Genomic DNA, 21,191 nt, shown 5'->3' with positions numbered 1-21,191 from the left:
CAGAGAGGGGGCCAGGGCACTCCAACAGTTATCAGCTGCCTTTGGAGTCGGATATCAGTGGGGCAGAGGAACAGCTGGAGCCTTTTCCCGATGTGCACATGCGTAGAGCTGCCAGGTGAAGGGAACAGCTAAGGAACGGGGACCGAATTGGGAGGATGGTGAATGGCCCTTCCCATAGGGAATAAAGAGGAGCGAAAGGGGAGTGGAGTTTGCAGGAGACAATTAGTTCAACTCATTAGGGGGAAAATCTGTTCTTGACTTCTTGCCAAGTAATTGCTGCTACAGCATGGAGTTTGGAAGATATTGGCTTGGCAGCTCTCCAAGCCTGATAAGGTCTGTAGTTGTGAAATCTCATGAAAGACTGTTGGCCGGGACTTTGCTGGAGAGGAATTCCCTTTAACCTAAAAAAAAAAAAAGGAGGCTTTATAGGACGAAGAGTCGGCTTCATGATCTTGGGAAGCCAAGGTCAGAACACAATGTCTGTATTCAACCACTGATAAGGCCTGGGGCTCTTTAGCCCAGCTTTGCTTCCAGGCCTAGGAGGAAGTTTTTCTCTGGAGAGTTTATCAACCAAGAAAATTCCACCAACCAACGATTCTGATATACCTAAGCCAACATGTCAGAGATTTCTCACTGACCGAAAGCTGGAATTGCATAAATGCCTAATGGAAGGGGAAAGAATTTCTGTTTAATAACAACGGCTGGGATTTAGCTTGGATGGAATTAATATGGAAAACCATCTCTCCAAGGTAAAGTATTTGCCGCTGGATCCCCTCCAGAAATGACGGCAGATTTACTAAACAGGAAAGTGCTGCTTGAGAAGTATAAAACTTGAGGGCACCAGGCGACGCCAGTCCAGAATTGGCAGACAAAGAGTTTTTAACATGCCAGGTAAATTATTTTTGGTGCTTTTCTGCAGAAGAAGCAAATAGTAAAACTGACCTACAGAGATGATTTCCTCCCCCCCCCCCCAATCAGAAATGGAGTAGATTGCACAGTGGAGGAATGTATGCAAAAGTTGGATGGAGGAGCAGAGATGGCAAAATTAGAATAACAGAGTTGGAAGGGATCTTGGAGGTCTTCTAGTCCAACCCTCTGCTTAGGCGGGAAACTGTGACCAGCCTGTTTCCATTTCAATTCTTTTACTCTCTTGATGGCATCGTATGCTTTTGTTTTTCTGTAAATCCATGTTCAGGTCTTTCTATCTTTACATTTAAATTAAATTTAACAGAGTTGGAAGGGACCTTGGAGGTCTTCTAGTCCAACCCCCTGCCTAGGCAGGAAACCTTATACCGTTTCAGACAAATGGCTATCCAACATCTTCTTAAAGACTTCCAGTGTTGGGGCATTCACAACTTCTGGAGGCAACTTCTGTTCCACTGGTTCATTGTACTCACTGTCATTTTTCCTCAGTTCTAAGTTGTCCTACATTCTAGGTTTTCCTAAGTTCTAAGTAATTTCTCCTCAGTTCTAAGTTGCTTCTCTCCTTGATGAGTTTCCACCCATTGCTTCTTGACCTGCCTTCAGGTGCCTTGGAGAATAGCTTGACCCCCTCTTCTTTGTGGCAACCCCTGAGATATTGGAAGACTGCTATCATATCTCCCCTGGTCCTTCTTTTCATTAAACTAGACATACCCAGTTCCTGCAACTGTTCTTCCTATGATTTCGCCTCCAGGCCTCTAATCCTCTTTGCTGCTCTTCTCTGCCCTGTTTCTAGAGTCCCCATATCTTTTTTCTACATCGTGGCGACCAAAACAGGATGCTGTATTTCAAGTGTGGCCTTACCAAGGCATTACAAAGTGGTATTAACACTCCACGTGATCTTGATTAGATCAGAAGCAAAAACTTGAAGGCTAGGACGAAGGAGGGTGAGAACAGTGAGAACAATTAACCAGGGGAACCGCTTGCCTCCAGAAGTCGTGGATGCTTCATCACTGGAGGTTTTTAAGAAGAGACTGGACAGCCTGAAATTGTATGGGGTCTCCTGCTTGAGCAGTGGGCCGGATGAGAAGACCTCCGAGGTCCCTTCCAGCTCTGGTCTGATTCCGAGATGCATCCATTATAGGGTAGCACAGGAACATAGGTTGCTGGCTTAGTACTTCTGGCCAAACTTGATCCAACTCAACTAACTAACGAGAACGAGGGTGCAAGGGAGCCCTCCTCCCTTTCCTGGCTGTGAATGATGGGAGCTGTGGGCTGCTTCCTCCCGGGGATGTCGCATAGGGGAAGGCACCCCTTGTGTATTTCAGTAAAGTTCTATCTGATCAAGATGAAGGCTGATTACATTTGAACTGCAGTTGAATCCGACCTCGAACGTCCTGTTTGGCCAAAAGTCAGCCCCCCTGTGGTTTAGTTACTCATTTCTGAAATAGCGAGGAGGGAACTTCTTTTTCTCTCTCTCTCTTTCTCTCTGCCTTTTACACTCCCCTTCTCCTATTTCCTGCCTGTTTTACTTTTTCAGACCAATTGCACTTTCGGCTACATATACAGGGTTAGAGTCAGGGGTGGGTTCCTACCAGTTTGGCCCTGTTTGGCTGAATGGGTAGTGGTTTGGTGGCCTAGGTTACTGGAACCAGAAGCGACTCAGGCCTACCACGCCCCCAAACCGGTTCTCCTATGGGGACGCCATCTTGATTTTCGGTTCTGCGCAGGCGTAGAACAATTGGAATTGCACAAATGTAATTTTTTTCCCTTTTTAAAAAACTTTATGCCCATGCACAGACCTAATTTTGTGCAAATGTGCACATGCGTAGAGCATGTGTTTGGCATGATTGCGAGCGAAGCGAGCGCACGTAAAATTTTTGCACGCACCAAACCGGTAGTATTGTGGGAGCAACCCACTCCTGTAGGGAGTCCTCGGTTTATGACCACCGCGGAGCCCAGAATTGATGTGGGCCGAGTGGAAAAAATTGTCGAGTGAGATCTGCCCCGTTTGAAGACTTTTCTTGATGCAGTTGCTAAGTGAATTGCAGCAGTTGTTAAGTGAGTCGCACAGCTGTTCAGTGAATTTGTCCGCCCCGCTGACTTTGCTTGTCAGAAGGGGATCCCGTGGCCCTGTGACACGGCAACTATTGTAAATATTTTGCTGAGCAGCCAAATGTAAATCACGTGATCATGGCGATGCAGTAGCGGTCGTTAAGTGTAAAAAAATGGAGATACGTTACTTTTTTCAGTGATGTTGTAACTTTGAATGGTCACTAAATGAACTGTTGTAAGTGGAGGACACTTGGGACGTGGTTGGGTCAGTGGTTAAGATGCTGAGCTTGTTGATCAGAAAGGTCGGCGGTTCGAATCCCTACGCCATGTAATGGAGTGAGTTCCCGTTCCTTGTCCCAGCTTCTGCCAACCTAGCAGTTTGAAAGCACGTAAAAAATGCAAGTAGAAAAATAGGAACCACCTTTGGTGGGAAGGGAACAGCGTTCTGTGCGCCTTCGGCGTTTCGTCATGCCGGCCACATGATCACGGAGACGTCTTCGGACAGTGCTGGGTCTTCGGCTTTGAAACGGGGATGAGCACCGCCCCCTAGAGTCAGGAATGAATAGCACATATGTGCGAGAGGAACCTTTACCTTAAGTGGAGGATTACCTGTCATATGCCAGTGAAGAGAACCTGCACTTATTTAAGACCATTTTTATATCTTGAGAGCTGCAAGAAATAACGTATTTGGCTGTAGGTTTATGCATCTCTTAACTTTCTCTAGAGAGCCAATACTTGTTAAGAGTCACAGCAAGCTGGTTGCACTTCCACCCTACTGAGGTCTATGTGAAATCCATGTTGCAAAGGTGCATTTTCAAGAATTCACATGGCAACAGTGTGTTTGTGGACTGTGCGTGTTTAGTTGATAGAAGAGGCTCAGGATCGAAAGGAGAGGTCCTTGGTGCTATCTGAGCTTGGTGGTTTTCTTGCAGACGTTTTGTCACCAGACTAGGTAACATTATCAGTGTTAGAAGGGAGTGAAGTTTGATTCTTATTAAATGCTAGTAACTTTGCTCTGCCAGTATTGGTGGGAGTTTTCTTTGTGGTTTTTTCATTAGGCTGTTGTTTACTGTTAATTTTGTTTGTGTAAGATTGAGGTTGTCTTGGCAACGTTTCGGCGAGGTCTCACTCGCTATATATATATTTGTTTTCGTAGATTTTCACGGTACAAGTATGCAGGTCTTGGCGTATTCGGGTCTTTTCACGTGTAAGATTGAGAGTATCTTGGCGACATTGCTCGCACAAGAACAAAGCCGAAGGTACCAGCCTGAAGATGGCGTGGGACCTCGTTGAAACGTCACCAAGATAGTCTCAATCTTAAATGGGGAATCTTACACACACACACACATGTTTTTATATGCAGTATATAGATTATGGAAATAAGAGTCAAAATCTGATCAGTACAGGTGCTTGGTCAATGAGAAACATTTGTCTCACGTACCCGTTTGGGGAAATTACTCTACAGAGCAAACCTTTTTTTCTGTTTTACTCACAACTTACTAAAAAAAACCCTTTCTGCCACTAGTTGTTGGGGTAGTTTTTCCTGATAAGATCACTTTATTCTTCCCCTGAGTTCAATGTGGTTCATATCGTAGGTAAAATGCTGGTGGATTTTATCAATGACTTTGTAAGGGAAGAAAATTAAAGAGTATTGGCAGCGAAAGTAAACTTGAATATTTCGTAAGCACTCAATATTGAAGCATTTCATCGGAGAAAATGTTCCACACGAGAAAGCCAACAAATACTTAATTACCAAGCTGTAATTTATGGAAAGGTATCAACTTGCCAGAAGTTATTCTGAGGCTCTGAGGAAATCTAACCTCTAAAATCCAGGTTTTGTTGCTTTCCTCAGAACAAGACATGATAGCAATAGCACTTAGACTTATATACTGCTTCACAGTGCTTTACAGCCCTATCTATGTGGTTTTAGAGAATCAGCCTTTTGCCCCCAATAATTTGCGTCCTCATTCTACCCACCTCGGAAGGATGGAAGGATGATTCAGCCTTGAGCAGGTCAGGATCGAACTCCTGGCAGTGGGCAGAGTTAGCCTGCAGTACCATATTCTAACCACTGAGAAGGAAAGGAAGGAAGGATAGCAATAGCACTTAGATTTATATACCGCTTTATAGCGTTTTACGGCCCTTTCTAAGCGGTTTACCGTCATCCTCTTGCCCCCAACCATCTGGGTCCTCATTTTACCCACCTTGGAAGGATGGAAGGCTGAGTCAACCTGGAGCCTGGTAAGATTTGAACTGCCGACAGCCAGCAGAAGTAGCCTGCAGTACTGCACTCTAACCACTGAGCCGCCATGGCTCTTGGATTTTGGTTTCCCATCATAACCAATTCTTTTATAATTGGTCCCACATATCATCATCCTTCTAGTCATTATCTCTCCACTGCAGGATGAAGGCCTTTTCCTCATGGTTCCAACCAATATGGTCTTGAACTTTCTTTTGCCCATTGGGCCAAAATTACTTGCTGATGTCGTCCATCCATCTTGTGCTAGGTCTCTTCTGTGGACCCTTTCGATCAAGTGGGATCCATTCCATGACCACCTGGGTCCACCTGCCATCGGTTCTTCTTGCTCTGTGACCAGGCCGTTTCCATTTCAATTCTTTTCTACTCTCTTGATGGCATCGTATGCTTTCGTTTGTTCTGTAAACCCATGCTCAAGACTTTCTATCTTTAAATTTAAATTAAATTGAAAAGAGTTGGAAGGGACCTTGGGGGTCTTCTACTCCAACCCCCTGCTCAGACAGGAAACCCTACATCACTTCAGACAAATGGTTATCTAAGCTCTTCTTAAAAACTTCCAGTGTTGCAACATTCACAACTTCTGGAGGCAAGTTGTTCCACTGGTCAATTGTTCTCACTGTCAGGAAATTTCCTCTTAATTCCAGGTTAGGTTAGGTTAGGTTCATTTCATTTCTATGCCGCCCTATTCCTGGAGGGACTCAGGGCGGCTAACAAACCCGGGGGGGGGGGGGTGTAGTACAGACAAGGCAATACAATAAGCAGATACAGAGAAAACAATTTTTAAAAACAATCAATAGTCACACAATTCGAGCGGGGAAGGGAACTCATCAACCCAGGCCTGCCGGAACAGCCAGGTTTTAACGACTTTACGGAATGCCTGAAGGGAGGTGAGGGTCCGAATCTCCGCGGGGAGTTCGTTCTCTCCTTGATTAGTTTCCACCCATTGCATCTTGTCCTGCCTTCAGGTGCTTTGGAGAATAGGTTGACTCCCTCTTCTTTGTGGCAACCCCTGAGATATTGGAAGACTGTTATCATGTCTCCCCTAGTCCTTCTTTTCATAAGACTAGACATATCCTGCAACCGTTCTTCATATGTTTCAGCCTCCAGTCCCCTAATCCTCTTTGTTGCTCTTCTCTTTCTAGAGTCTCCACATCTTTTCTACATCGTGGCGACCAAAACTGGATGCAGGATTCCAAGTGTGGCCTTTCCAAGGCCTTATAAAGTGGTATTAACTCTTCACGTGATCTTGATTCTCTCCCTCTGTTGATGCAGCCTAGAACTGTGTTGGCTTTTTTGGCAGCTGCTGCACACGGCTGGTTCCTATTTAAATGATTGTCCACTAGGACTCCAAGATCCCTCTCACAGTTACTACTATCTTGTCTTGTGATGCCCAGCATGGCTCTTCGTGCTGTTCGTAGCTTTTGTATCTATTGTGAGGTTATTGTCCATGTTTCACCAGCATATGTTGGGGCATGCTGATTGAAAACTTTTCTCTTCGGGCAAAGCGGCAGTCTGTTCTGGAAAATTACACTTAGCTTGTTGAATGCCTGCCAGCCACATTTAACACATTGTTAATTTCCTTTATTGTATTACTTTCCAGGGACGTGGTGACTCTGTGGCTAAGACGCTGAGTTTGTCGATCAGAGAGATTGGCAGTTCAGTGGTTTGAATCCCTAGCATCGCGTAACGGAGTGAGCTCTCGTTAACTGTCCCAGCTTCTGCCAACCTAGCAGTTCAAAAGCATTAAAAATGCAAGTAGAAAAATAGGGACCACCTTTGGTGGGAAGGTAACAGCGTTCCGTGTGTTTAGTCATGCTGGCCATAAGACCACGGAGACGTCTTCAGACAGCGCTGGCTCTTCGGCTTTGAAACGGAGATGAGCACCGCCCCCTAGAGTCGGGAACGACTAGCACATTTGTGCGAGGAGAACCTTTACCTTATTACCTTCCACTGAGATCCATTGTTCTTGCACATATACATGTATTAATGATGTATCAAAATATGATTGCGAATGGAACCACTGGAAATAACAACAGCGTTATAGGCTTATATATTGCCCCATAGTACTTTATGGCACTCTCTGGACAGCTAGTCAAGTAGAAGCATTATTTGCTCCCAACCATCTGGAGTCCTCGTTTTAGTGACCTGGGGAGGATGGAAGGCTGAGTCCATCTTAAAACTGTCAGGATCAGACTCCAGGCTGTGGACAGAGTTTGCTTGTACTTAAAAGGGGTGCGATGGCTCAGCGGTTAAGGATGTTGAGCTTGTCAGCGGGTTCAAGACCCGAGTGCTGCGCAACGGGTGAGTTCCCGTTCCTTGCCTCAGCTCCCACCCACTTAGCAGTTTGAAAGCATGCAAATGCGAGAAGATAAATAGATACCACTTTGGTAACAAAGTCACAGTGTTTCATGTGGCTTTGGTGTATGGCCATGCTGGTTGCACGATCATGGAAAATGTCTTCAGACAATGACGTCTCCCTCAGCTAAGAAATGGAGATGAGCAGCGTTCCCTAAAGCCGGAGACGACTGGACAGGAAAAGCTTTATTATCTTTACCTTCTACAGGGCTTAAACCACTCTGCCACCAGGCCTCCCGCTGGTGTTAAGGATGACATGGAAAGATTTAAGGAACCCAGAAGAAGATGGGATGACAGCATGCTCTCAATGAAACAATTAAGACCACCTACCACGTAAGTTTTGACGGTCTCTGTCACGACGCTTCGAACGGGGACTTTGGAGCTTCCCATGGCGGAGGGTGCAGCGGAAGATGGTGGTATCAGAGCTGCAGCAAGGGCAGCCGGAGGGACAGGGGGCACCACCAAAGGAGGAGGGGGTGGAGGGGTGACGTGGACAGGAGCTGGTGCCGGGGAGGGAGGCGGCGGAGGCGTTTTGGGTCGAACCAGGAGAGGTAACGGTTTAGGCTCCGTAGCGGGCATCACTTTGCTGATGACACTGTCGGACAAAAACAGAAAGAGTGGACAATTCAGCATTAAACAATTCATTCAATTAAGCAAAAGTGCTACACAGTTAAGGGGGGGAGGAAAAGACATAATTCTGTTCACGAAGTAGTAGCAGAGATTCATAACGGCATCAAAGAGAATAATGGAAGGAAACCAAAGTTACATCAAATTCCAACACAGGTACCGTAGTCCTCGACCTACGACCACTTTACATTGCTAAGCGTGCCAGGTTCACGTAACAACTCTTAACTGAACAATGGTGATTCACTTAACAACCATGGCAAGGAAGGGCATAAAATGGGGCCAAGCTCACCAAGCAACGGTCTCACTCAACAACAGGCATTTTGGACTCTACTGTTGCCATTAGTGGTGGAGTGCCTGTAATTCTTTCTTCCCTTCTAGTCTGACTGCCTATGTGCGTCTTGCTGGATAGAAGAATCAGAATAGAGCTGGAAGGGACCTTGGAGGTCTTCTAGTCCAGCCCCCTCCTCAAGCAGGAGATCTTATACCATTTCAGACAAGTGACTGTCCATTCTCTTCTTAAAAACCTCCAGTGATGAAGCACCAACAACTTCTGGAGGCAACTTCTGTTCCACTGGCTAATTGTCCTCACTGTTAGGAAGTGTCTCCTCAATTCCAGGTTGCTTCCCTCCTTGATTAGTTTCCACCCACTGTTTCTTGTCCTGTTTCTAGTGTTTTGGAAAATACTGTAAATTGTCCCCTCTTCTTTGGGGCAGCCTCTCAAATACTGGAATACTACTATCAAATCCCCCCTAGTCCTTCTAGCAAACCCAAATCCTCCAGCCGTTCCTCACATGTTTTAGCCTCCAGGCCTTTAATCATCTTAGTTGCTCTTCTTTGCACTTTTTCTAATGCCCAAAGTAAATTTCAGGATCCTGAGTATGAACACTTTCTGTTCTCCGAGCTTACCATTTCGCAAACCACCGCCAAAGTCTCTAAAACCTGAGCTGCAAGTATTTTCTATTATTTCAAAACGGCAACTCTTGTGTTATTCTTTTATTCTGACAACGACGAAAGCAATAACCCTTAATTAGGGTAAATAATATTACGCAGGATATATATTGTACTCAGCAGGCAACTATTAATTGCTGCCTTCTTTATAATATAAAGCAGGGGTGCATTGCAATATATAAACAGAGTAGCTAGATTCCACGGGCTAGCATGGAATCTGTTCAGAGTGGGACAGGTAGGCTCAGCAGTTACCTCCAAATATGCAACTGAAAAAAGAAAAGGAAAGGAAAGGAAAAGGAAAAAAAGGAGGAATCTTGGGGGTTGTAGTCCCCACATTTTTGGAGAATGCCAGATTAAAAAACAATGCTTTGGAGAAAGAGCAGCTAAAGTGTACACAGGTGGTCCTTGCTTTATGGCAACAATCAAACCCAAAACTTCTGTTGCTAAGCAAGACAGTCAAAGTGAATTTTGCTCCATTTTACAATCATTCTTGCCATCATGGTTAAGTCAGTAACATGGTTGTTAAGTGAATTTGGCTTCCCCATTGGCTTTGCTTGTCAGAAGGGGGGCAAAAGGGGATCATGTGACCCTAGGGCACTGCCCCGTCGTAAAAAATGAACAAGGGGTCCAAATTTTGATCGTGGAGATGCTGCAACGGTCCTGAAGTATGGAAAAACGGGCCTAAGTCACTTTTTTCAGTGCTTTGTAGTTTCGAAAACTCACTAAACTTCCCTTCAAGATTGCAAGTGAATTTTGTTTTATAAGGAGTGGTACCTTCTGCGTATCAAGATGGAAAATTTTAAAGAAGCTCCAACAGGCAAGAGGATAATGGGCATTCATTCACCTATTGGGAAACTTTTATTTTTCTACGATTATCTAATTAGCATCTTGATTAGGTTTGTCTACATAACACAGCCTTGGCTTGGGAGTGGAAAGAAGGATTCAGGATGAACTTAAGAAAGACAGGAAGGTAGTATAGAATAGAATAACAGAGTTGGAAGGGACCTTGGAGGTCTTCTAGTCCAACCCCCTGCCTAGGCAGGAAACCCTAAACCATTTCAGGAAAATGGCTATGCAACATCTTCTTAAAGACTTCCAGTGTTGGGGCATTCACAACTTCTGGAGGCATTTTCTGTTCCACTGATTAATTGTTCTGACTGTCAGAAAATTTCTCCTTAGTTCTAAATTGCTTCTCTCCTTGATTAGTTTCCACCCATTGCTTCTTGTTGTGCCCTCAGGTGCCTTGGAGAATAGTTTGACTCCCTTTTCTTTGTGGCAACCCCTGAGATATTGGAAGGCTGCTATTATGTTTCCCCTAGTCCTTCTTTTCATTAAACTAGACATACCCAGTTCCTGCAACCGTTCTTCATATGTTCGAGTCCCCGTCCCCTTTGTTGCCAGGTGTCGAGAGCCATTGTTTCTGCTACTAACCAGGGTTTCTGTTCAAGTGCAGATTCCCCAAAGGACAAACTAAAACAGGCTAGAAAAGATTGGAAAGCCGTTTGTCTGAAGTAGAGCAAGGTTGGACTAGAAGGCCTCCGAGGCCCCTTCCAAGTCTGTTTTTATTCTGCAGTTATTCCGCTAAGCTTTTTAAAAGGGAGAAAACACTCAAACCTAGTTTGCTGTGGGCTTTGGAAGGACAATCGCCTTAAAAGCCAACATCTGCTTTGCGTGGTGCTGGTAAGTAAACAGAAAAATGCCTATTAAAAAGTAATAAAAGACTTTTCCTAAAAGATGAGAAGGGTGACAATTAGTTCCCTTTGGCAAGACTGTCCAAAGAGCCGAGGTGGCGCAGTGGTTAAATGCAGCACTGCAGGCTACTGCTAGATCAGCAGTTCAGCAGTTCAAATCTCACCGGCTCAGGGTTGACTCAGCCTTCCATCCTTCCGAGGTGGGTAAAATGAGGGCCCAGATTGTTGGGGGCAATATGCTGACTCTCTGTAAACCGCTTAGAGAGGGCTGAAAGCCCTATGAAGCGGTATATAAGTCTACTGCTACTGCTATTGTCCCCACAGACCATTGTGACTGTTAAAAGAGGGTGAAAATTTGGGTGGGTCTTATACACTGAATGTAGCCACACCCACCCAGCAGCCCCAATCCTTTGGCCTCTGCCTCCCAGTAATGAACCTCTTTGCAGCAAACGGGGGCTTGGGGAAGCTTCAAAAAGCCAGAGCAATCTCGGAGACATTGAAAGTGAAACTTGCTGTTTGCTCCAGGAGGCAAATTGCTGGGAAGCAAAGGCAGATTTTTTTATATATATTTCCTTGTGCTAATCAGGTTGTTTCCTGCAAGGAGGTGAGTCAACAACTATAAATGCCTATGGAATGTTCAAATCATTGGACTTATTTATTTAAAGACTTCCTTTATTATTGTTCTAGACAACTTAACAAAATGAAGAAGCTTTTCAAAATAAATGCTTCATCTGAAGAGAGGCCCAGTGCTATTGTTTTTAAAAGTGCTATTCTTTTAAATAGCAGAGAATAACCATACTTCCAGAAAGCACATCAATTTTAACAGCATCTGTGCAAGTATAGTCTGAAATATAACACTACAAACATTGTATATTGTCTATGCTGTTTGTTGCAAGGAGGCAAATTGCTGGGAGGCAGAGGCAGATATCTTTCCCTTGTTTTCCTCCCCCAAATCTAGGTTTGGAGTGTCTTATACTCTGAAAAATACGGTAAATGTTCTCATTATACAGGACTGTGGTTGACTGAATGCTAGTGAGGGTAATTAGGGTCTCTGCTCAATATCCCACGGACTCGGGCCCCATACGCAAAAGAAAACTAGTGGTATACTCTCCTTCCGACCCATCAAATGTGGATCTTCCTATTGTCAGACGCAGGTGACCAAATCCACTTGTGAAAAAACCCAACTCAACAACTTCATTGTGTTCTACCTATATTACAAGAATCTCCCCGGCCTGCTTGGCTTCCTCTAGGAACAACCAGATAGGGTTCCATGGAGTTTAGAGGTGTAGTCAGGCTGAGGCCTCTTGCAGCTGCATAAGGATTCTAGGCTAGTTCCCTGCTTGACTCCTCCTCCCTGCCTGGCTGGGAGTTTCTCAACACCTACTCTTTATTTAGGCGTTGTCTGTAGAAAGCAGGCCACCAACATCCACGGCTTTTGTTGCCAAACAGTTTTGGTTGGGGTATCAGGGACTGCTTTGACAGTTCCTCCTCAATAGCAGAATAGGTAGCCCTCAACCTATGACCACAATTGGGCCCAAAATTTCTGTTGCTAAGTAAGACCGTTGTAAAACGCCCCATGTTACAATCTTTCTTATCACAGTTGTTAAGTCAATCACTGTGGTTGTTAAGTTAGCGACACGATTATTAAGTGAACCTGGATTTCCTATTGGCTTTGCTTGTCAGAAGGGGGGCAAACGGGGATCATGTGACCCCAGGACACTGCCCCGCGTAAAAAATGAAAATCCAAATTTCCGAATTTTGATCACGGTCCAAATTTTGATCGCGGAGATGCTGCAAAGGTCCTGAAGTATGGAAAAACGGGCCTAAGTCACTTTTTTCAGTGCTTTGTAGCTTCAAAAACTCACTAAACTTCCCTTCAAGATTGCAAGTGAATTTTGTTTTATAAGGAGTGGTACCTTCAGCGTAGCAAGATGGAGAATTTTAAAGAAGCTCCAACAGGCAAGATGATAATGGGCATTCATTCACCTATTGGGAAACTTTTATTTTTTTATGATTATCTAATTAGCATCTTGATTAAGTTTGTCTACATAACACAGCCTTGGCTTAGGAGTGGAAAGAAGGATTCAGGATGAACTTAAGAAAGACAGGAAGGTAGAATAGAATAGAATAACAGAGTTGGAAGGGACCTTGGAGGTCTTCTAGTCCAACCCCCTGCTCAGACAGGAAACCTTACACCACTTCAGACAAATGGTTATCCGACATCTTCTTAAAAACTTCCACTGTTGGAGCATTCACAACTTCTGGAGGCAAGTTGTTCCACTGATTAATTGTTCTAACTGTCAATTAGAAATTTCTCCTTAGTTCTAAGTTGCTTCTCTCCTTGATTAGTTTCCACCCATTGCTTCTTGTTCTACACTCAGGTGCCTTGGAGAATAGCTTGACTCCCTCTTCTTTGTGGCAACCCCTGAGACATTGGGACACTGTTATCATGTCTCCCCTAGTCCTTCTTTTCATTAAACTAGACATACCCAGTTCCTGCAACCGTTCTTCATATGTTTTAGCCTCCAGTCCCCTAATCATCTTTGTTGCTCTTCTCTGCACTCTTTCTAGAGTCTCAACAGAATAGAATAACAGTTGGGACCTTGGAGGTCTTCTAGTCCAACCCCCTGCTCAGACAGGAAACCTTACACCACTTCAGACAAATGGTTATCCAACATCTTCTTAAGAACTTCCAGTGTTGGAGAATTCACAACTTCTCTAACATTACTAACTTACACTTAAGTTAGTAACACGGATGTTAAGTGAACCTGGATTTCCCATCGGCTGTCTTTGCCAGAAGGTCGCAAAAGGGGATCACATGACCCCAGGACATTGCAACCGTCATAACTATGAGTCGGTTGCCAAGTGTCAGAATTCTGATCATATGACCATGGAGATGCTGCAATGGTTGTAAGTGTGAATAATGGTGATAAGTCACTTTTCCCCCAGGTCTGTTATAACTTCCAAGGGTCGCTAAACGAATTGGTATTAAGTAGGGGACGATCTGTACAGTTAGTCCTCAACTTACCAACAGTTCATTTAGTGTCCATTCAAAGTTGCACCACCACTGAAAAAAAAGGGACTTATGACTGTTTTCACGCAGCGTCCATGGAAAGTCATGTGATCAGAATTTGGACACTTGGCAGCTGGTATGTATGACCTTTGCACTGTCTCGGGGTCACGTGATTCGTGACCTTTTGCGACCTTTTGACAAGCAAAGTCAAGGGGGAAGCTAGATTCGCTTAACAACTGTGTCGCTAACTTAAACAGCCGCAGCGATTCACTTAACAACTGTGGCAAGAAGAGTCCGTAAATGAGGCAAGACTCACTTATCACATGTTTCATTTAGCGACAGGAATTCTGGGCTCCATTGTGGTCGTCAGCCAAGGGCTACCTGTATTCATTTCTGTCCGTGTCCTGCTTCTGTTCTCTAATCCTAAGCATCCACAATCTTATCTCCTCGCCATTCTCCACGGGGAAGGAGTGACTGACAGGCCGTATTTGAAATGTTTATTTAGAGAATGTGGCCTAGTTATCTCAGGTATCATTTCCACAATCCAGCTGCCACTCCCTTCAGCTAATAATGTTCTCCAGGAGTAGAAACTGCTTTGCCTTGCGCCACTCGGCTGCGATGGGGCAATTTTCAAGAGGGGTGGTAGCCTTATCATCCTATCTGAAGGCAGGAGATGAGAGGTGGCAATGCACGGCAGGTAAACCGAAGTCAAATCATTTTAATTATTTCTGTTTGTTTCTACATCATCACCTGGAGACCGCCCATTTCTCTCTCCCAGAGCGCGACCCTGTTTAATCAGGAGCGTTGCTTGAGTCTTCCCTTGTGTAGATGAACTTCAAGACTCATTTAGAAACTTAGGTCAAAAAATAAACAAATTACGAGCTAGGGAGAGATAGTCATTGGGAAATAACTACTACGTGGAAAACTTTCATAACCAGAGACAGCAAGATAACACCTGCCAAGCAGCCGTAGAGGTACACTCTTCTTCCCTTGAATATACAGATAGTCCACGGCAGATTAAAATAATGTCTTGTCCTATCTAAAGAAGCATCATGGTGCAAAGGAAGAGATACACTGAATTCTGACATGTCTGGCTGAAGGACAGCAATAGCCATAGAAATGCACTTACAGCGAGAATTGCATTGGAAACATTAGGAAACTCCTACAGATGAAAATATAATTTAAAAAATATTAGAATGCGCAGAAATGGATAGATTGACATTAAAGATAAAGGATAAGGAAGATACAAAATATTTTTTAACATGGGGTTTGTTTCATTGATTGTTGGACAACAGAGGTAGAAATTGGAAGATGAAAGATCCCCACCATATGTACAAGAAAAGAATGATAGATTATCACTATGTATAAATAAATATTATTATTATTATGAATAAGTAAATTGATCCAGACAATACACTGTTTATTAAGCATTTATGTATACCAAAGAAAAATGTATAAATATTTTTTTTAAAAGAAAGAAATACACAGATTTATATACCACCCCATAACGCTTTCTCTGAGTGGTTTACAATGTCACTTTATTGCCCCCAGCAATCTGGGTCCTCATTTTTCCGACTTTGGAAAGATGGACGGCTGAGTCTTGAGCTAATTAGGGTTGAACTCCACGCTGTGAGCAGAGTTTGTTTGCAATACTGAATTCTAACCACCGCGCTACCAAGGCTCAGATTTCAATTAGTACACCAGGAAAAGTAGAGACTTGTCTGAAAACCTGGACATTAGAGTTAGATTTGAGAGCAGAGGTAGTCCCTGACTAACAGCCATTTGTTTAGTGATGATTTCAAAGTTACAACGGCACTGGAAAAAGCGATTCATGACTGTTTTTCACACCTATGACCATTGCAGCATTCCCATGACCAGAGGATTTAAATTCAGATGGTTGACAACTGGCTCATGTTTATGATGGTTGCCGTGCTCTGGGGTTATGTAATCACTTTTTGCAGCCTTCTGACAGGCAAAGTCAATGCGGAAGCCAGATTCACTTAAGAACCGTTTTACTCACTTAACAACTGTGGCAAGAAAGGTTGTTAAATGGAGCAAAGCTCATTTGAGGACCATCTTGCTTTGCAACAGAAATTTTGCACTCAGTTGTGATTATAAGCCTGTATACCTTCCTTCTACAATAAGACAGCTTCCTAACATCTCCCAAAAGAATGGGATGCTTAAATTTGCTTCAGTATTTGATTAATAAGGCACCATGCTAAGCCACCAAAAGTAGCCAAGCCCTGCTATTTGATGTATCTCAGAAGCATGGGACTTATGTGACTTTGTGATTTTGCCTAGAACAAGGGCAACATGATTTCAATATATGAGTTAATGGAAATAAAACAATATTCTGGATCAATTCAAGCTATAGGTTCTCATCCTTTCACTTTAAATTACAGTGAAACTGTATTGGCATCACATAATTATGCTTTACCTGGCAAATAGATGGGGAAGAAATGGAGGCAGTGATTTTGTTTTCCTGGGCTCCAAGATCACCGCAGTTGGGGACTGCAGCCAAGAAATTAAAAGACGCTTGCTCCTGGGGAGGAAAGCTGTGGCAAATCTAGACAGCAGACTAAAAAGCAGAGACATCACCCACCCAACACAAGTGCATATAGCCAAGGCTATGGTTTTCCCAGTTGCAATGGATGGCTGTAAAAGCTGGACCGTAAGGAAGGCTGAGTGCCAAAGAATGGAGGACTCTGGTGCTGGAGAAGGACTCCTGTGAGTCCCTTGGGCTGCAAGGCGATCAAACTGGCAGTCCTAGAGGAGATCAACCCTGACTGCTCTTTAGAAGGCCAGATCCTGAAGACGAAACTCAAATGCTTTGGCCACCTAACGAGAAGGAAGGACTCCCTGGAGAAGAGCCTCATGCTGGGAACAATGGAGGGCAAAAGAAGAAGGGGACGACAGAGAAGGAGGAGGCTGGATGGAGTCACCGAAGCAGTCGGCGTGAGCTTAAATGGACTCCAGGGGATGGTAGAGGACAGGAAGGCCTGGAGGAACATTGTCCATGGGGTTGCGATGGGTCGGACACAACTTTGCAAATAACAACAACAATTATGCTTTGGAAGGAATGGAAGCATCGTTTGAGGTGGACTCTTTTATGTTTTGCAGAAAACAGACTGCATCTTTATTATGAGTTTTTGGTTTCAGAAATAATTGGAGCCATAATCTGGACACCAGCTGAGGGATGGTTATGAAAGGTAAAAGGTAAAGGTTCCCCTTGCACATATGTGCTAGTTGTTCCCAACTCTAGGGGGTGGTGCTCATCTCCGTTTCAAAGCCGAAGAGCCAGCGCTGTCCAAAAATGCCTCCGTGGTCATGTGGCCGGCATGACTCAACACCAAAGGTGCATGGAACGCTGTTACCTTCCCACCAAAGGTGGTCCCTATTTTTCTACTTGCATTTTTACGTGCTTTCGAACAGCTAGGTTGGCAGAAGGTGGGACAATAACGGGAGCTCACTCTGTTACACGGCGCTAGGGATTCGAACCACTAAATTGCCGACCTTTCTGATCGACAAGCTCAACGTCTTAACCACTGAGCTACCACGTCCCATTGAGGGATGGTTATAGCTTGGTGAAAAAGTTTATGTCTCGAGGCCGAGAAAAGCCTCCATTTGTTGAGAGTTGTTGTTGTTCAGTCACAAAGTTATGTCTGATTTTCCGTGGCCAAGCAAGCCGGTCATTAAGGGAGTCACAACCAATTTTACAACCTACTTGCCCAGGGTTGTTAAGCGAATCATTTGCAGTTCTTAAGCGAATCATATGGCTATCAAGCACATCTGAATTCCCCATTGATTTTGACCCCGGCGACACGGCAACCATCACAAGTAGGAGTCAGGATTAGGACACTACAGCGGTCATAAATGTGAGACAGTTGCCAAGTGCCTGTATTTTGATCACGTGACCCTAAGGATGCTACAACAGTCATATGTGTGAAAAACAGTCGTAAGTTGTTTTTTTCAACGCCGTTGTAACTTTGAACAGTCATTAAAAGAACTGTCGTGAGTCAAGGACTATCTGCGTTTTAAAAAACAAAACAAAAGTCCCTCAAAAAACCTGAATTTTTGATTCCTTAGCCAGTGACAGAGGCAATTCTTCTTCCTTTAAAAAAAATGTGAATAAAATCCAGATCCTTTCTGAGCATGGGAATTCCTCAAAAGTCCCCATCTTTTTTATATATTTTTAAGAATAAAAATTACCAGTCCCACACCGAAGATGCTCAAAGCAGTAAGATCGCAGATTAATTTTTCCACAGGTTGCTTTGCCTGGCAGTGTTTTCTTTTTTAAAAAAAAAAAAAGAACCCCAGGATTATACCCTTCATTAAGAGATAAAAAATAAATTAAGGGTTCTTTTTTTTCCCTTACCTCCCAACAAAAAATTGCCACCTCAGAAAGAAGACGGAGTCTGTGAGAAAACCCTCGGAGCCATGCTTGATGATTCTTCCCTCAACCACATCAACCTAAACTTTAAAAAGTACCACGCGCCACTCCCTTTCCAAAAGATGTGAGAATGGGTAAAAACAGTATTTCTCAACCTCAGCAAGTTTTAAGGTGTGTGGACTTCAGTTCCCAGAATTCCCCACCCAGCAGAGCATAGAATTCTGGGAGTTGAAGTCACCACGTCTTAAAACTGACCGGGGAATAGCTAGGCTGGGGAATTCTGGGAGTTGAAGTACACTTAGCTTAAAACTGCCTGCGGAATAGCTATACTGGGGAATTCTGGGAGTTGAAGTCACCACGTCTTAAAACTGACCGGGGAATAGCTAGGCTGGGGAATTCTGGGAGTTGAAGTCCACTTAGCTTAAAACTGACTGGGGAATAGCTATGCTGGGGAATTCTGGGAGTTGAAGTCCAGCTTCAAATTGCTGAGCTTGAGAAACGCTGGATTAATATTATGGTGAGAAGCTCCAGAGCTCAAAAATCCCGTTTTATTTGTTGCTTGCTCGCCTCCAAAAATCCTACAACTTGAGAAAGGAAACTGTATACAGGTAGTCCTCAACTTACAACAGTTTGTTTAGTGACTGTCCAAAGGTACAACAGCATCGGAAAAAGCAACTTATGATCATTTTTCACATTTATGACCATTGCAGCATCCCATGGTCACTTGATCAACATTCAGATGCTGGGCAAGTGGTTCATATTTATGACGGTTGCAGTGTTCCAGGAGTCACATTATCCCCTTTTGCGACCTTCTGACAAGTAAAGTCAATGGGGAAGCCCAGAGTCCCTTAACAACCGGGTTGCAACTGCAGGGATTCACTTAACATCTGTGGCAAGAAAGGACGTAACATGGGGCAAAAGTCACTTCCCAAGAAGAAATGTAGGGCTCAATGGTGGTCGTATGTCGAGGACTACCTACAATTTGTAAAACTGCCAAAAAGGACCCCAAAACCAAACCGCTTAACGACAAGTGGATTGAATGAATGATTGAAGGAACTCTGATGCTCACGCTTTGTGCGTTGAGGGGTAATTCTATGCTCCCACGTAAACGAAAGACTGGCATGCTTTGGATACGGGGATCCTTTATTTGGCCTCCGAAGAGACTCATGTGATCCTCATTTATTTCTATTTAACAATGGGAAAACTGGAGAAGTTGCCTGAAGTTCCCCACCCTGTCTAGAGCTGTAATTTCATCTAAGTGGCCTAGTTCTGCAATTAAAACCAACATTATTATCCCCATGGCACAGCAATCCCAAGGGTGTTTTTTTTCGCCCCAAGAAACTGAGCACAATACACTTAAAAAAAAAAAAAGAATTTTTTTTTTTTAAAAGTCACCTTTTTTTCTTTTTAGCTTTGGAAGTTTCTACTCAACGCAGCTCTCCCAACCTCACCTTCGCAGAGAAGGGAGCGTGTTCTTCCAGTCACCCTGAGTAGGTAAGTTACCTGGGGTTGTGGTGGCTTGCAAGTGGCGCAAGCTGCAACACGCCGCACCTGAGGTTCAGCACACCCCCAAGATGTGAAATAATTCCCTATCTTTGGATGCAATTTATATGAGATTTCAATCTCATCCTGGCTGGCGAGAAAGCGCTGAACCTTATTAAGACAAAAGAGAACGGGGCGAGGGAGAGAAAGAAAGACGTCTTGCAAACCTTTTTTGGCCAAAAAAGAAGAAAGAAAGGAAAGAAAGAAAGAGAGAGAGACAGAGACAGAAAGAGAGAAAGAAAGAAAGAAAGAAAGAAAAAGAAAGACAGAGAGAAAGAAAGGAAGAAAAAGACAGAGACAGAGAAAGAAAGAGAGACAGAGAAAGAAAGAGACTGAGAAAGAAAAAGAAAGAGACAGAGAAAGAAAGGAAGAAAGAGAGACAGACAGCCAGAGAAATAGCAATAGTAATAGCAGTTAGACATATACCGCTTCATAGGGCTTTCAGCCCTCTCTAAGCGGTTTACAGAGTCAGCATATCGCCCCCACAGTCTGGGTCCTCATTTCACCCACCTCCGAAGGATGGAAGGCTGAGTCAACCTTTGAGCCGGTGAGATTTGAACCACCGAACTGCAGTTAGCAGTCAGGTGAAGTGGCCTGGAGTACTACACTCTAACCACTGCGCCACCCTCGGCTCTAAGAAAGAGAGAGACTGAGAAAAAGAGAGAGAAAAAGAAAGAAAAGAGAGACTGAGAAAGAAAGAAAAAGAAAGGAAGAACGACAGACAGACAGACAGACAGAGAAAGAAAGGAAGAAAGAAAGAGACATACAGAGAAACAGAGAAAGAGAGAGACTGAGAAAGAAAGAAAAAGAGAGAAAGAGAAAGAAAGAAAGGAAGGAAGGAAGGAAGAAAGGAAAGAAAGAAAGCCCCACAACTTTCTTTCTCCTATCCCCATGATGGAGGACCCATGGCATGCGTGCTGCAGGTGACACGCAGAGCCCTCTCTGCAGGCATGTGAGCCATCGCCCCAGCTCAGGTCCACTGCACATGCGTATGCATTTCCCACCAGCCAACTGATTTTTGGCTCTTTGCCATGCATGCACAGGAGATCACACATGCAACAACACCCCCCACCCCCGGGTGGCCTGTTTTTGCTCCCAGGAGGCTGCAGGGAGGACTACTAGGCCCAAAGTGGGGCACGGGGTGGTCGCACAGGCATGTGTGGGGGAGAAGATGGAGTGCGGGGGCGCACGGGGCAGGCATGCATTGCATTATGGGTATGCGCTTTGAGCACCCAACGACAAAAGGGTTAGCCATCACTCTCCTATCTTATTTGGGGAAGCAGTGAAGGTTGCTGGACGTGATAACCAAGGAACCAGCCTGCCGCATCGTCGGTAAGCGAGAATGGACCACCTGTGCGTAGTACTTGGCATTTTGCATTGCAAGGAACCACA

General features: G+C 44.2%; 1 protein-coding gene across 1 annotated transcript in view; it reads right to left on the bottom strand.

Annotated features, from left to right (window-relative positions):
• TAF3 (TATA-box binding protein associated factor 3) overlaps positions 1-21,191 on the bottom strand; it is a 166,637-nt gene that overhangs the window by 9,287 nt on the left and 136,159 nt on the right. The window contains 1 exon segment of the mRNA XM_032221269.1: positions 7,919-8,183. Coding sequence (XP_032077160.1) covers positions 7,919-8,183 — 265 coding nt within the window.

The sequence above is a fragment of the Thamnophis elegans genome, chromosome 7 (assembly GCF_009769535.1).
Source record: "Thamnophis elegans isolate rThaEle1 chromosome 7, rThaEle1.pri, whole genome shotgun sequence".
NCBI lineage: Eukaryota > Metazoa > Chordata > Lepidosauria > Squamata > Colubridae > Thamnophis > Thamnophis elegans.
Note: the sequence above shows the minus strand (reverse complement) of the source record. Positions and strands in the feature narration are given on the sequence as shown.